The following is a 17006-nucleotide window of genomic DNA, read 5'->3' on the forward strand; positions in this document are numbered from 1 at the left end:
CTTTTTCCTCGTTTTTTGAGCTGGTTTCTTGTCGCTAGGATGCTTTATTCCAGGAAATTCAGGTCCCACGTTGCTAGGAAGGCTCATTCCTAGAAGTCATGTCCCACAAAGATTTAAAGAAAAAAAAAAAACTGGCGCGGTGGCTCAAGCCTGTAATCCCAACACTTTGGGAGGCCGAGACGGGCGGATCATGAGGTCAGAAAATCGAGACCATCCTGGCTAACACGGTGAAACTCCATCTCTACTAAAAAATACAAAAAACTAGCTGGGCGAGGTGGTGGTGTAGTCCCAGCTACTCGGGGAGGCTGAGGCAGGAGAATGGCGTAAACCCGGGAGGCAGAGCTTGCAGTGAGCTGAGATCGCGCCACTGCACTCCAGCCTGGGCGACAGAGAGAGACTCCGTCTCAAAAGAAAAAACAAAAAAACAAAAAAACAAAAAAAAAACTGGGGGAGGAAAGAAGGAAAAAGGGAGGCAAGGAGATGATTTTGAAAGCTCCAAACTTAAAGGAGAAAGGGCTCCTATCCCTTTTCTCTTAATGTTAAATGTTATTTTGTTTGTGGAATATTCACTCAAATATTTATATGAGGAATAAGTATACTATTATGCATGATTTGCAATATTTATTGACCTGAGGAGTGCCTTGAGCCTGTGTGTCCAAGGCTCTGAGTGCTCAGTGAGTGGGAAGTACTAAGGAGAATTGCTTTCTTGGAAACTCAACGTAGTTCGTGGCTTTTTTGATTGAAATAGCATCAATAAAAGTCTAACATTGTGGAAAAATACAAATGTATGTGGACTCTGTTATTTCTGACCTCGCACTCCTCACAAGACACGTGAAATTAGAGTCACAGATGTAGAAACCAGGCAGAAGATGGTCTGAAGAGATGATACTTGAGAATTTTCCAAATATAATAAAAGACAACAAATCACAGATCCAAGAAGCTCAGATAAACCCAAGGACTTTCTCATAAAGGCAAAGATATACTTACCATATGAGCAAATAATCTCACTCTAAGGTATTTACACAAGCAAAATGAAAACCGATGTCCATACAACGATCTGTATGTCAATGTTTATAATGGTTTTACTTATATTCACTAAAATCCGGGAACCCAAATGTCCAGCAACTGACAAGTGAATTATATGATATATCCATACAATGGAATTCTACTCAGTCATACAAAAGAAGAAATTACTGATACATGTAACAATATGGATGAAATCTGAACTACAAAATACTAAGTGAAAAAAATCAGATCCAAAAGGCTATGTAGGATTCCATTTATATGACATTCTGGAAAAGGCAAAACTAGCGACAGAACACAAATTAGTGATTGCCATGGTTTGAGTATGGGGATAAGTGGATTAACTACAGAAACAAGGGAACTTGGGATGATAGACAATTCCATATTTGACTGTAGTGAATGTATGTAAAAAAATTCAAAACTAAAAAGGATAAAACTTTATGTGAAGTTATACTTTAAATCAACTTTTTTTTCCTGAGGTGATTTGAATAAATATGTTAGGTAGTTTGATGACCCGTAAAGTATGAAAGTGGTACCAGAATGGCTTGAAACTCATAAAATATTGGCGGAGTGGTTACGAGTTATTCCAAAAATCAAATAATGCATATGTTTATTCATAGGACCCTTGTCATTTCAGAAGCCGGAAATGCAACAGTACTAATGTCTTTGAATTTGTGGCTTCACCACTTTTTAGCTCCACAACTAGGCGCTAAATCAGGAGAGATTAGGTTAATCTCTCTAAACCTGTTTTCTTTTCTATAAAAGAGGGATCATCATACTTGCCTACAGGGTAGAGTTACCAGATAAAATACAAGAAGATTGGTTAAGTGATGTGAATTTCAGATCAACCACGAATCCTACTTTAGTACAAGTAGGTACCAAATATATTTATAATTAAAAAGCGATTCGCGGTTAATCTGAAATTCAACTTTAGACGTTCTGTAATGAGAGAGAGAGAGAGAGACAGAGAGACAGAGAGACAGAGAGAGAATGAATAAGAATCTGGCAGCCCTATAGAGAGGTTACGAGAATAAATGAGACACTGGAACCGCAAGACGTTCGCCCAGCATTTGACATAATAAGCGCCTCAATGGTAGCGAACGCTATTTTAATCCCAGCCTCTTATGTATTACGTCTTACTTTATTCTTTCGCCCAATTTTTAAATAAATCAACTGCACGTGTAGCCCTTCTTTCCAAGCAGGCAAAAACTCGAAGGAAGCATCCAGGTACTATATACCAGCATCCCGATTGTTAAACTTAGAAATTCCAAGAGCGGGCGACGTCATGACGCAAAGGCTCCGCCCCGGAAGAGGCACTGGACGCGTAATTAAGACGCCAACTAGCCCGGCGCTAGCCTCAGGGCTTGACGGGATTGTGGCGGTCCTCTCTCCCAACTCGGAAGCTACAGCTGCCTCCGGACGCTCTCAAGATGGCGACCTCTCTGGGTTCCAACACCTACAACAGGCAGAACTGGGAGGATGCGGTGAGTGTGCCTGCCGGAGGAGGATAGAAGGAGGAGGCGAAGCCGCGCACCTTGCAAGCTCGCAGGACAGGGCCTGCGGCGCGGCCGAAGGAATTCCGGGGAGGAGCCAACGCGGTGGCCTAACTTTGGCCGGAGCAGGAGGCCGGAGGGCGATCCTCTTGCGGGCTTGAAGGGCGGGGGCTTAGCCGGGGTCCCGGGACCAGCGCCCTTTCCATCCCTGCCCCCTCCAGCCTATTCGAGCTGGTTTTCTTTTCTCCCGCCGCCTGCCGGAAGTGCAGACAGCGCCCCCTCCCGCGATCGGGTTGTGATGGACTTCGGGTTCCTGCCGTACCTTGGTCCCCACCCTGGCTTCCCGCCCCCTCGCCGCCCCAAGTGTCACTGAGGTGTCAGGGTCTTCGGAAGGTGGTCCTCAACCAGATTTCCCATTTTCACCAGGACTTCCCCATTCTGTGCCAGACATGTCTTGGAGAAAACCCATATATCCGAATGGTGAGTGATCGCGTGTGAAACGAGTTATTCATGTCCTGTCAGTGTGGTGGTACTTGCACACTGTGAAGTGTTTCTCTTAGACAAGCAGAAAAAAATGATACTCTTTCACTAACCCAAGGTGCTGGACGACTTGCAAAGAACTGTCATGTGTATTCTCTTACTTACGAATCTGGTAACACTCCTGTAATGTAGGGGTAATCATGATAGCTAGTATTTGTTGAGCATTTACCTAGGAAATAGGTCTGCTTACCAGAAGGTGAGATCGTTTGTGTCTTTTCATACAATAGTAGTGAATGGAGCTGGGATTTCAGTTCAGATATTCTGGCTCTAGGAATGTCAGCATGATAGGACGAGCACCAGAACTAAAAACTAGGTTTCCTGACTCCTGGTCAAATGCCTTTTGGCCAGTGTACTTTATCTCTTTAAGCATTACCCCTTTCTTATAAACAAGGGTAAAATTAGAACCAGTTAACAATAATTAGGTTAGGGCTGTATTACTTGTAGTCGTAGAGATGTTGATATGTTAGTATGTTCAAGATGTTTGAATGGTTCAAGATGTTTGAATAGTTCTGTTTAAACAGAACATTTACTATATTCCGGGCATTGGCACAGGGCAAGTCTACAGTAGCTACCTTTTGACTAAACTTTGTAAAGTGGGCGGGCCATAGCTGTATCCTCTCTGATTTAGGGATTGTGGAAACCATTAGGAATGTTAGTTCTTGGGAGTGAACTTGGGAGCCAAAAATGAACCCGAGAGTTGTGGCTGTGGAAAGACACTCAGTTACCTAGTATTAGATGCATAGACTCTAGTTTTTTTCTTTTTTCTGTAGAGATAGCGTCTTGCTATGTTGCCCAGGCTGGTCTGGAACTCCTGGGCTCAAGCGATCCTTCCACCTTGGCGTCTCAAAGTGTTGGGATTACAGGCGTGAGCCACTGCCACCTGGCCCAGATCCATATTTCTTGAGATGTTATAACTTACAATATGTTGTTATAGTATGTTCCCTACCCTCTTCCCAAAAAAGTTTGGCTTTTGGTGTTTATTGTTGTGGTTGTTTTTCCCTCTCTCTCTAGGATGCCAGGGATTTCCAGACACATTTCTTGGGTTATGTTTAAGGAAATAGTAGACACCTGGCTTTTTTCTTTCTGTAACTCCAGTTCTTTTCTGTTTTTTTTCTATTGTAGACCAAAGAAAAGTATGGGAAGGAATGCAAAGTAAGTATGTCTGTTAAAGAGTAATGATTTCTGTTTCATTTTTCTTTTCTCCACTAAATTAGCCTTCAGCTTACTAAGTTTTGAGGTCTTCCAGTAAAAATCAGTGCCACACAACTTTTTATGTATTACTGATATATTCATTGGCTGGCAACTATTTATGTGGGAGGTAAGAAAATGAACCCTCTGATGTAGAGATTCTAATGTTAGTGGATGGGCATTGAAGGAGTTTGTACACCAGGTGGTATATGACTGTCCACACGAGCATTTTAGCTGAGGAGGAAAGTCATCCCTGTCAAAAGGTTCTCAAAAAATTGTATGACACTCCCCACTCCCCCTAAAAAAAATTAAGGTTCATATTATTATTGGTGCTTACCTCTAGGATGGGAAGAACTTTGACCTTTTGGCTATTTCATTTATGTACTCTGAATTTTTGCTGGAGGAGGATGCTGAAAATTGTATTGAAACATCAAATCAACTAGATGGTTGCTAAGGTCTCTTCTAAACCCTACATTCAGGGATCTTTTCTTGAATGCCCCATTGTTATCAGATCTCCAGATTGCCCAGATCAGGACCATTAACATTCTGTGGCTCTTGTTTTGTGTTCCAGATCTGTGCCAGGCCATTCACAGTGTTTCGCTGGTGCCCTGGAGTCCGCATGCGTTTCAAGAAGACTGAAGTGTGCCAAACCTGCAGTAAATTGAAGAATGTCTGTCAGACCTGCCTCTTAGACCTAGAGTATGGTATGCTTGACCTGTCCAATAGATCTGAAAGTGTGCAGGTGCCTAAAACTACAAGCCAGTCTTTTGTCTCCCACTTCTCGCTGTAGCTCTGGTTCTGATTTCACTTTGGAATGTCTGCTGTGGTCTGCTTTTCCCAGGAAAAGAACCATAATTAGGCTATTCTAGAGTCCTGAACAATAGTAGGAACTTAAGGAAAAGTTGGGAATTAATCAGAAGTGGCCTAAACCTTCATCTCTGTAGCCCAAGTGAGGTAAAAGGCATTGATCCTATGACAGATAATTTATTTGCCTTAGGCTTCTTTCTTGATCCAGAGCTTTTTTCCACCATGCCAACCAGAAACTCACAGGGCAATTGTGCTTTATTTTATTTTACTTTTTGAGTGGGGGTCTCACTTTGTCACCCAGGCTAGAGTACAGTGGTGTGATCACAGCTCACTGCAACTTTGAACTCCTGGGCTCACGGGATCCTCTTGCCTCTGCCTCCTGGTATACCACCACACCCAGTGCACGTGTGTGTGTGTGTGTGTCACTATTTTGCCCAGGCCGGTTTTGAACTCCTGGCCTCAAGCAGTCCTCCCACCTTGGCCTCCCAGAGCCACCACAACCAGCCTAATTGTGCTTTAGACTTTTGTCTCAATTGTGTTGTGAGAACTGATATATTGCTACTGTTTCAGAGTAACTGCTTTTGGGAGTAATTTTTTTTTTTTAACAGTAGGTGACTTTTTCAGAAAGATAATTTTTCAACAAGAGTTTCTACTATTAAAGGAAAGGGAAAAATATATATGAGTTTATGTATGTTAAGTTCATTAGAGTTACTCTTCTAGTCAGAGTTCTGGCCACATTTTATGTAATATTATTTATATGTTTGTTAAGGAGGTGTCTGGTCCTGGAGTACAGTGACCCTTACATGACTGTGACTATCCAGAGGATCTGTAGGACTAACCAAAGAAACCACTTTTACATTTACTTTAAGTAAATCATGTTGTAATAAAAGGTAGGTGCGTTACTAATTTACAAGTTGAATATGACCATGGGCACAGTTTGTTCATCTAAAAATTTTCTTTTATAATTTTTTTGTTTTTGTTTTTGAGACAGGGTCTCACTGTTGCCCAGGCTGGAGTGCAGTGGCATGATCACAGCTCACTGCAGTCTTAACCTTTCCAAGCTCAGGTGATCCACCTCAGCCTCCTGAGTAGCTAGGACTACAGATGCACACCACCACACCCAGCTAATTTTTGTGTTTTTTGTAGAAATGGGGCTTCACTATGTTGACCAGACTGGTCTTGAACTCCTGGACTCAAGCTGTTCATCAGCCCCAGCCTTCCAGAGTGCTAGTATTACAGGCCTGAGCCACCACACCCAGTCTAAAAGATATTCTAAAACATTGATTTCATCAAATTTCCTGACAGCTCAGGAATTTGGACAATTTCTTAGCATGCTGTGTAGCAGAAGTAACCTGATGGTGCTAAAGAGTTTGAATAAAAACATAGTAAGATCTCTGGTACTAAATAGGAAGGAGGGGAAGGGAAAGGTGATGTACTCTGTGTGCATGGTTGGTATGGATATGTTTTAAAATACATCTGAGGTCTCTTTCCTCTTTTTTGTACCAGGCCTGCCCATCCAGGTTCGTGACGCAGGATTGTCTTTTAAAGATGACATGCCAAAGTCAGATGTCAACAAAGAGTACTATACACAGAATATGGAGAGAGAGGTATGCTGCCACTTTTTGGATAAAAATCCTAATGAATTGACACAGTCTGTATGATTTATCTTTTGAATTTGTCATCCTCACTTAGATTTCTAACTCTGATGGAACACGGCCAGTTGGCATGCTGGGGAAAGCCACATCTACCAGTGACATGCTGCTTAAACTGGCCCGGACCACACCCTACTACAAAAGGAATCGACCCCACATTTGCTCCTTCTGGGTGAAAGGAGAGTGTAAGAGAGGAGAGGAATGTCCATACAGGCAAGAGCTGAGCCTCATTTTCAGTATTTGCTTTCAGATGATTTCTCATCTAAGAAATGGGAGGTGCTAGCTTAAACTGTTTCTGCTTTAAAATCTAAAGGTCATACAACTAATGTGGTGTATCTGATGTGTTAGAACTATGAACTTTAGAAGAGCATGAATAAATTGTAGTTTTTACTTACAATCGAACCTTGGAAACTAAATTGCTATGCCATACAATATAGATGCTGACCCTAAACATTTCTACCTGAGAAGTACATCTTCACTGCCATGATTTAAATACTTGACTCTCAATGTATAGTTGAAGTCAAAGTAAGGTCAGACTACTAAAGGGTGTGTATGGTTTGGTTAAGACTGCCAAGCATCTGTATTAGGAGTTCTTAATTTGGGATTAGTTAACCCTACCCCCTAAAAAATAATATATGTGCTTTCTCTGGAGCTAGGTCCATAGCTTTAATCAGATTCTCAGTGGAATACAACACCCCAAATGTGTTAAGAATCATTGACCTAGAGAGGGGTAATCATGTGTCCCTTTCTGGGGGGCAGGAGGGGGCGGATCATGTCAAGAGTTTTTATTTGTAAGGAAAGTTTGGCATCCTAGATGGCCTAATGGCTTTTAGGAGGCTAGGAATTCCTTTTGTCATACAGTAAATCTCTTGGTATTAGGTCTATTTTGGTAATTGTATTTTGGTAGAAACCATAGTTTCTAGTTCAAAAGGCACTTCAGAATATGTATCTAGGACTTTAATATGTAGCTACTCTTGGAAGATACCATTTTTTCACCTTTGTTTCACCTTTATGCCCTGTTTTTTTCTTGAATCATAGACATGAGAAGCCTACAGATCCAGATGACCCCCTTGCTGATCAGAATATTAAAGATCGATATTACGGAATCAATGATCCTGTAGCTGACAAGCTTCTAAAGCGGGCTTCAACAATGCCTCGGCTGGACCCACCAGAGGATAAAACTATCACCACACTATATGTTGGTGGTCTAGGTGATACCATTACTGAGACAGATTTAAGGTTTGTGGGTATAAGTTAAAGAGTTATTTTTGCTTTTAACTGCCCTGGGATAATTTATTTGCAAAAACTGCAAGCATGATTATTCTGTACAAAATCCATTTTTCTTTAGTCTCTCTACTGTTAGTATCATGCTGAGTAGAATTTTTGTAAAATTGTCCTTTATGGTGCCACAGTAATAATGTGCTTATCTGGCTGGGCACAGTGCCTCATGCCTGTAATCTCAACACTTTGGGAGGATCTCTTGAGCTAAGGAGTTTGAGACCAACCTGAGCAACATAGTGAGACCCGATCCCTACTAAGAAATCAAAAAAATTAGCCGGATGTGGTGGCATGTGCCTGTAGTCCCAGCTGTTTGGGAGGCTGAGGCAGGAGGATCGTTTGAGCTTGGGAGATCAAGGCTGCAGTGAGCTGTGATTGCGCCACTGCACTCTAGCTTAAGCAACAGAGTGAGACCCTATCTCAAAACCAATGCACAAAGAGTGCTTATCCATCCTGGCATATGGTAATAATGACACAGAATTCTATTTGACCTAACAGCCAGGTTTTAAAGGATGGCACGCATCCAAGTATGATTAATTATGTAGAGGAGGGAGAACTTTGTGATGATAAAACTCTTATGGTTTAAATTGTTGGCTTTTTAAAGAGACTGGCATTTGATAAATTTGTATTATTTTTGGCTTGTATTATGCTTGGCTAGATGAGACATCTGGGCAGATAGTAATGGAAATTACCTCTTCCAAAGAGATAAAGTGGAGAAGAAACTCCTGTAAGTTTATAACCTGCCCTTGGTAGCCTGTCTCCGTTAAACCCTATCTAAGTGAGCTAGACAACCCCCAGGGGCTGGCAGACTTTTGCTGTAAGAGGCTGGATAGTGAATATTTTAGGCATTGTGGGCCACATGCAGTCTCTGTCACATATTCTTGTTTTAAACACTCTTGGCTCATGGGCCTTGAGAGCTGTAGTTTGCCAACCCCTTATCTAGGATTTAGGGTCTTTAAGGAACCTATTAGAACCCCCTTTCCTCCATGGGAAAAAACCCTGAGAAGTTTGAGAACCTTTATTTACTCATTATTTCTCTTTCCTTCTCTCAATAAGCAGCACCCACATTAGGACAAGATATGGGGGGGAAGACCTGAGGGTAGTTAGGTAGATAGCCTTGGGGTCCACCTGCCTAGTGGTGTGTCACTGAAAGTTAACAGTCCGCTTTCAGTCTCTTGGGAACATCTTTGTTCACTCCCATTTTCATTTTTTTTCTGCCTGTATCCCTTCAGAAATCATTTCTACCAGTTTGGAGAGATCCGGACGATCACTGTTGTGCAGAGACAGCAGTGTGCTTTCATCCAGTTTGCCACAAGGCAAGCTGCAGAAGTGGCTGCTGAGAAGTCCTTTAATAAGTTGATTGTAAATGGCCGCAGACTGAATGTGAAATGGGGAAGGTGAGAATTAAACTATTTTTAAGTGACATTTTGCTCAGATTTTTAAGAAACTATGTCATTGTCTGGAGACAGTAGGCTATTGGTTAACAGGCTTAAATGAACAGGATCTTTAAAGAGATCTTTCAAAGGTCACTCTCTTTTTGATACTTGATTCCTGTGGATGTTGGGAGAACCCTGCTTTGGAAATGTATTCAGGGGTTTGTTGTATAATCTGCTCCTTTGAAGGTTCATGTTTTTGTGACTAGCTATTATAGGCCAAGTATAATAGCCAGGGCATGAAAGGTGAGTTTCAGGGTTTATAAATGAATTAGACCTAGATTCTGCCCTTAGAGGCTGATTGTCCAATGGAGAAGATAAAACAAGGAAGAATCGCTATTTTAAGTTTAAAAGTGATGATTGCATAAGAGAGACACGGGTGAAAGACTCAGTTCAAAGGGGGAGCATGTCTCCAGCGTGGAACCAGGGAAGAGATGGCTAATAGCAGCATCTGCCTTTGTGGAGAGCGCCCTATGTGGTAAGCACAGTGCTAAACATGTATGTGTTGCCTCTTCTGGTCCTTATGATAGTTCTAGCAGGTTTTGAACCCAGGTCTTCTCTGGTGTCAAAACCTTTGCTCTTGTTCACTGTGCACAGTGGCATTTATGGGAAAAGTGTGTGCTGAGGAGGAGGTAGAGCGAAGGAACTCCATTGGACTGAGGAATTTAGGAAGCAGACATGTGAGATACGGTGGGCCAAAGTGCCGACTGTATGCACGTGTGTTTCCCAGATCCCAAGCAGCCAGAGGAAAAGAAAAAGAGAAAGACGGAACTACAGACTCTGGGATCAAACTAGAACCTGTTCCAGGATTGCCAGGAGGTGAGTGCAGACTTCCTGCTGACTTCAGAAGCTCCGTCTGCCCTGATGTTCCTATTTTGGAAGACGGGACCCAGGTCTTGTTCGTGTTGTCACTCTACTCTCCCAATAGGACCTCTGAGAATGTAAAGGTGGTAGAAACAGTGTTGCACAATTGTTCTCCCCTCTATGTGTTGACTATATTCTCTCCTCCAGCTCTTCCTCCTCCTCCTGCGGCAGAAGAAGAAGCCTCTGCCAACTACTTCAACTTGCCCCCAAGTGGTCCTCCAGCTGTGGTGAACATTGCTCTGCCACCGCCCCCTGGTATTGCTCCACCTCCTCCCCCAGGTAACTTCCATCTTCCTTCTTAGCCCAGAGAAATCCTTGTGAAAGTTCTGTCTCATAAACGTCACCATCACGTTCAACACGTCCAAATCCTGTGAGTTTGCTCTGTAGAAGTCTATAAGTAAAGTTGATCTGTTGGGATTTCTGATATTTTTTTTTTTCTCATGCTCTGCCAAGGAGAAGAAAGGGGCCAGTTTTCTAAAGATCCGAGTATATGTGTCATCAGAGTAAGATTATTAGATTACAAAGATCTATCACCAATTTGTTCCCTTTTCTAAACTGAATGCTAATGGATGCCCTAGAGCACTATTGCTCAGTGTGGGCTGTGAGTGGGTGTCATTTTACAAAGTGTTTATCATCTGTCTGCCACCAGATCAGAAGCTTGTGCCAAAATGTAAATCAGTGAACCCCTTCCTTCATTGAGAAAGTCTTGTTACCAAAAAACTGTCAGATGAACTAAACTGTGCCTGGTCATATAATTTACATTCTGACTCAAGCTCTGTCTTTTCAGTGGCCAGAAATAGGTGGAAGACTGGCACTTTGTATAGCACTGCTCTACACGGTGTTAACTGTGGAAGGAAATCACAGGTAGCCAGTTCTCCTGTGGCAGAGAGCCCATACTCTGAAGTGAATCTGGTTTCTGAACACCCTCTATTCTGGTGTCAGGCATTAAGGTTAATGATGACACAGTCTTGCCATCAGCCTGATTTCTTCCTTATCTCCCAAATCCTGACTGAATCCTGTCTGGTAGGATTTGGCATGTTGGATACATAGCAGAGACTCAGATGACGTACTAGGCGATACCTTGTGTGCTGTGGAGTTTTTTGGACTCGGAGGGAAAGGTTTCTAAAACCAAGGAAATAACAGGTGGAAGCAAGTTTTGTGAACTGACATTTGCTTAAGCCCCGTGTCAGCCTTGATTTATGTGTAGATGGTTTTAACCTTAGCAAGATTGAGAGGTTTGAAAGGTTATCAAGGAAACTGCAAGCCTAACACATTTGTTCTCTCGTATCTGCAGGTTTTGGGCCACACATGTTTCACCCAATGGGACCACCCCCTCCTTTCATGAGGGCTCCAGGACCAATCCACTATCCTTCTCAGGACCCTCAGAGGATGGGAGCTCACGCTGGGAAACACAGCAGCCCCTAGCACCTTGTCACCACTCTGGGGCTCTGTGGAAGAAAGGGCACTTAAAACTCCCAGTACATCTTGGAATAAATATATTTGTCCTTCCCTTATAGTTTCCATGGTAGCTGAATGTGCTCAGATGTGGGCATTCGGAGACTGACAGCCATGCTTTCCTACACATGTTCAAAGGATCGATGGACCATAAATAAGCTGCCGTTAACACATCTGGTTACTGCTATAACACGACTAATAAAGCCTAATGCCTGTTCCCCTTACCTGTGTGGGGGACAAGCAGATGAGTGAATTGGAATGTCCAGCAGAGTTACCATCCCAATTATATGTTCATTTTGTGTATTTTTTGGGCGGGGGAATAATTGACCTGCGGCAAAAAAACCTTTGACCATTTTTATGTCCATTGAGTATTTTCCTTTTCATCCTGTTAAAAAAAAAGATAACTAGTACTAATCATTGGAGTGGCCTAAGTGTGATTTAACTCTTTTGAAGTCACACCCTCAGAAAGATGAGTAGAAACCAGCACCAGCACAGCCCAGATCTTTTCTTTCCTCTCCTTTTCCTCGTTTATTCCTAAAGGAATCTGACCATTTTAAGTCTCTACGGCCCAAAAAAAGACAAAACTAAAAATTCCTTTTTATTCCTGTCAACTGGATGGAAACAAATTTAATGGAGCTGTGTACCATTGAAGAAACCTGGTGTCTGGCATGAAATTAGTGTAAAGAACTTCCTGTAAAGCACGCTCTTTAACAAATGAAAAGCATTGGAGCGTGTGAATGAAAGACTTGTGACCCCCTGCTGGGACTCTGATAGTCGTCAGCATTCACCTTTGTGTGTCTTCAGTGTCTCATTGTCATCCCTGCTTCTGTTTGGTCTTAGAGTGTTTGGATATAACTGAATTGTAGATGGTAAAGGAAATTTGATGTGTTTTTGTTTTTAAACAATTAAAACGGGTCAATTTTTGAAATGTTGTCATGGGTTTATTTCTAGATTCCTCTTTATCCTTTGGTAGCTGAACTCAAGGTCAGTGGAAGTTATTTAATAGAAATGAGTTATATATTGTAAATTTTTTAAATGTTGCTTTAGACTTTTGATTATATCCATTCCGTGATGATTTACTTATTTTATTATTTTTTTACCTCAGCCTATTCCTGGGTTAGATTCCATGATGATTTAAAAGGCCCAGACCTTTTTAGTACTTACTTCAAAGGGTGATTGTGAGGTTGAAATAAGATAGTGCACAGAAACACTTAGCACAGATCCTGGTGTATGGTGGTTGATAAAGGGTAACTTTAAGAACTCACCCAGTTGGATGCATGCCGATAGTGCCAGCTACTTAAGAGGCTGAGGTAGGAGGATTGCTTAAGGCCAGCAGTTCAAGGCCAACCTGGGCAACATGGTGAGATCCTGTCTCTAAAAAATAAAATTTAAAAGGTCATCCTTAGGCAAGTAATTTTAAAAAGAAACATTTATTATAAATTCATTTTTGCTAAAGCCAACTTTTTTTTTTTTGAGATGGAGTCTTGCTCTGTCACTAGTCTGGAGTGCAGTGGTGTGATCTCAGCTCACTGCAACCTCTACCTCCTGGGTGCCTCCTGGGTTTAAGCGATTCTCCTGCCTCAGCCTCCTGAGTAGCTGTTATTACAGGCATGCACCACCACACCCAGCTAATTTTTATATTTTCAGTAGAGGTGGGGTTTCACCATGTTGGCCAGGATGGTCTCGATCTCCTGACCTCGTGATCCGCCCACCTCAGCCTCCCAAAGTGCTGGGATTACAGGCGTGAGCCACTGTGCCTGGCCATTTCCTTAAGCCAATTTTATGCCACTTTTATCTAAAACGTTTACTTCCAAGAAGGACATGCCCCATATGGCACCCTGTTTTAGATTTGCAGAATTTCTGTTTTTCTCTAGAGAACTTAAATTGCCTTTTTTTTTAAGATTTAAAAATCTATACTTAGAAATTTTCATTTTATTGCTAGTAATGTCAAATGTGAAGCAATGTAGGATACTTCCAAGTATTTTTGTACCCTTTTGGGTCTTTTTTGATTGCCTGCTTTTGAGCATGTAAAGGATTTTTAGCCAATTTGTAAATGAGATGTGAATCTTAGGGATAGCATTTTAATAACTGCTAGATTCAGTGATTTACATCTCCACATATACATACATACATACATACATGCCTGTCTAATTGTGTATTCTAATGTTGCTTTCTTGGGGAGGAGGAGATTCTAATTTTTGTGCATTCTGGTTATGGATCTTTCAAAAAAAAGCAATATTAAGTATAGACTAGCTATTCATCATAAATAAATCAGAATTATGAGCAATTAGATCTTGGCAAAAACTCTTGCTTGCCAAATTCCATTGCCTAGGACACACAGCTGGGTACACTTGGTGAAAATCAACTTTTGCCATTCCTAGGCTTGGCCTGTAAAACCCTCACCCAGTCCTGTGTGCTTTCTCCATCTGGCTGAATGCACAGAATGGTCTCTAGAAGACAGCAGAGTCACACAGTGGAGCCTGGGTTCCTCCATCAGCACTTAGAAGACAATATTGCTATATGAGAAATTTTTGTTGTATTAAGGCATTGAGACTTGGGGATTTATCTGTTATAGCTGCTAGTGTTACTCTAATAAAAATATAGATGTCCTCAAATCTAATAATAAAAAGGCACTTGTTTATATAGTAGGTTTACACTGAGTGATGGTGTTTTCCTCTTTTTTTGAAAAATAGGGGTCTCACTACATTGCCCATGCTGGTCTCAAACTTCTGGGCTCAAGTGATCCTCCCACCTTGGCCTTCCCTTTGTTGGGATTGCAGGCATGAGCCACCGCGTCCAGGCAAGTAATGGTGTTTTAAACAGACTCTGGAGCCAGACTACCTGAGTTCAAATCTCAACTTCAGCTCCTCCCAGCTGTATAACTGGGTATGTACTTAATCTCTGTCTAGTTGTCATAAGCCTCATCTCTTAACCCTTTTTGCTGCCTATAATATTTTGAGCTCCTCCCACAGAAAAGGCTCAGAAGGTAAAGCATTATGATAACCGAACTAAAGCAGTGACAGCCCATGGGGCGAACAGTGAGATGTAACAGATGTTCTGGAAGCCAAATCAGTGAGCCACTGTGACCTGAAATAAATGGAGGTGAACAGAGAGGAGTCTAGGGTAACCCCTAACCTCCCACCTCAGGTCTCTGGGTTGGTCAACTGAGTAGAAGGGTGTCTTTTCCTCAAACAGAGAATGCTGGAAGAAGAAAGGGAGATTGGGAAGTAGGGGTGGGAAAATATGAATCCCCTCTGGGATCTGGTGAGTTTAAGATATTGTTAGACCAATAGAAATTCGCAACCCAAGGGGAATGGAGCTTCAGGGAGATTAAGATTTGGATGGGCAGTGAAGTGGTGACAGCTGAAGCCCTGGCTATGCAGTGGAATTCTTCAGGGTTGGCAGGTAGAGCAATTTTTAAACTTCAGTGAGTCTTAAGTTCTTGGATTTTTTATGAGGCAAAGACCACCCTTTGAGAAATACTAGTATAGGATGAGATCACTTTTTTTTTTTTTTTTTTGAGACAAAGTCTTGCTCTGTTGCCCAGGCTGGAGTGCAGTGGTGTGATCTCCGCTCACCACACCCTCCACCTCCCGGGTTCAAGCAATTCTCCTGCCTCAGCCTCCCGAGCAGCTGGGATTACAGGCACACACCACCATGCCCAGCTAATTTTTGTATTTTTTTTTTAGTAGAGACAGGGTTTCACTATGTTGGCCAGGCTGGTCTTGAATGCCTGACCTTGTGATCCACCTATCTCAGCCTCCCAAAGTGCTTGGATTACAGGTGTGAGCCACCACACCCGGCTGAGATCACTTCTAAGATCTGAAAATGTTACTCTTCTCAGATTCTGTAGTCTTTTTTTTTTTTTCTGAGATAGATTCTCACTCTGTCACCCAGGCTGGAGTGCAGTGGTACCATCTTGGCTTACTGCAACCTCCGCCTCCCGGGTTCAAGCAATTCTCCTGCCTCTGCCTCCTGCGTAGCTGGAATTACAGGCTTGTGCTACCACACCCGGCTAATTTTTGTATTTTTTTAGTAGAGACGGGGTTTCACTATGTTGGCCAGGCTGGTCTTGAATGCCTCACCTTGTGATCCACCCATCTCAGCCTCCCAAAGTGCTGGGATTACAGGTGTGAGCCCACCAACTGATTCTACAATTAACGTTTTGCCATATTGGCTTTATCACATATCTATCCATTTCTTTATGCATCCATCAATCTATTTTCTTTTTTTTTTTTTTTGAGATAGAGTCTCACTCTGTCGCCCAGGCTGGAGTGCAGTGGTGCTGTCTTGGCTCACTGCAACCTCCGCCTCCCGGGTTCAAGCAATTCTCCTGCCTCTGCCTCCTGAGTAGCTGGAATTACAGGCATGTGCTACCACACCCAACTAATTTTTATATTTTTTTAGTAGAGATGGGGTTTCACCATATTGATCAGGCTGATCTCAAACCCCTGACCTCAAAAGATCTGCCTGCCTCAGATCTTCACGAGATCTCCCTCAGCTTCCCACAGTGCTGAGATTATAGGCATGAGCCACCGTGCCCAGCCCCATCAGTCTATTTTTATGCATTTCAGAGTAAATTGAAGACATCAATAGACTTCACCTTTAAACATTTCAGCATTTATATACAGGTGCTCCTCAGCTTATGGTAGAGTTACATCCTGATAAGTTGAAAATATCATTAAGTAAAAAATGTATTTAATACACCTACTGAACATCACAGCCTATCCTAGCCTATTGAGCAAAATCACATAACACAAAGCCTATTTTATAATAAAGTGTCGAATATCTCATGTAATTTATTGACTACTCTCCTGAAAGTGAAAAACAGAATGGCTGTATTGCTTTCACATCATAAAGTTGAAAAATCATAAATTGAACCATCCTAAGTCAGGGCCCATGTTTAATTAACTAGAGTTCAATTCTATTTTCCATCTATCCAGATGAAAGAGTTCAATTTTTTTTGTGGATTTTTAAGGTCAAAGTTACATAGACTAAAATGCATGAGTATGTCATTCAAGAGTTTTGACAAATGTATACATCCATGTGACTCAAACCCCTGTCAAGATATAGGACATTATCATCACTCCAAAAAGTTTCCTCCTGCTCTTCCTAGCCAATACCCACTCCCACCCATCTCCAGAGGCAACTACTGTTCTGATTTTTATTACCATAGATCAGTTTTGCTTCCTTTAGAACTTCATATAAATAGAATCATGCAGTGTGAACTGTTTTATATTTGGCTTCTTTCTAGCAGCATGTGTTTCAGAATC

General features: G+C 42.0%; 1 protein-coding gene across 1 annotated transcript; it reads left to right on the plus strand.

Annotated features, from left to right (window-relative positions):
• Positions 1–2331: 2331 nt before the first annotated feature.
• RBM22 (RNA binding motif protein 22) lies at positions 2332–12657 on the plus strand. The gene is made up of 11 exons (XM_023227095.2): positions 2332–2507; positions 2943–2996; positions 4179–4208; positions 4816–4948; positions 6558–6658; positions 6744–6916; positions 7742–7942; positions 9214–9378; positions 10145–10233; positions 10426–10557; positions 11573–12657. Exons 1-11 carry the CDS (start codon positions 2454–2456, stop codon positions 11701–11703), a joined length of 1263 nt encoding a protein of 420 aa, XP_023082863.1. The 5' UTR covers positions 2332–2453; the 3' UTR covers positions 11704–12657.
• Positions 12658–17006: the final 4349 nt, after the last annotated feature.

The sequence above is a fragment of the Piliocolobus tephrosceles genome, chromosome 4, assembly GCF_002776525.5.
Source record: "Piliocolobus tephrosceles isolate RC106 chromosome 4, ASM277652v3, whole genome shotgun sequence".
In the NCBI taxonomy this organism is placed as follows: domain Eukaryota; kingdom Metazoa; phylum Chordata; class Mammalia; order Primates; family Cercopithecidae; genus Piliocolobus; species Piliocolobus tephrosceles.

Bases quoted from the DNA above. Each gene is read 5' to 3' on its own strand.
- RBM22 (XM_023227095.2), top strand. From the start codon at position 2,454: ATGGCGACCTCTCTGGGTTCCAACACCTACAACAGGCAGAACTGGGAG. The intron at 9,379-10,144 runs GTGAGAATTAAA...TGTGTTTCCCAG, and splicing joins CTGAATGTGAAATGGGGAAG to ATCCCAAGCAGCCAGAGGAA. The intron at 10,558-11,572 runs GTAACTTCCATC...TCGTATCTGCAG, and splicing joins TGCTCCACCTCCTCCCCCAG to GTTTTGGGCCACACATGTTT.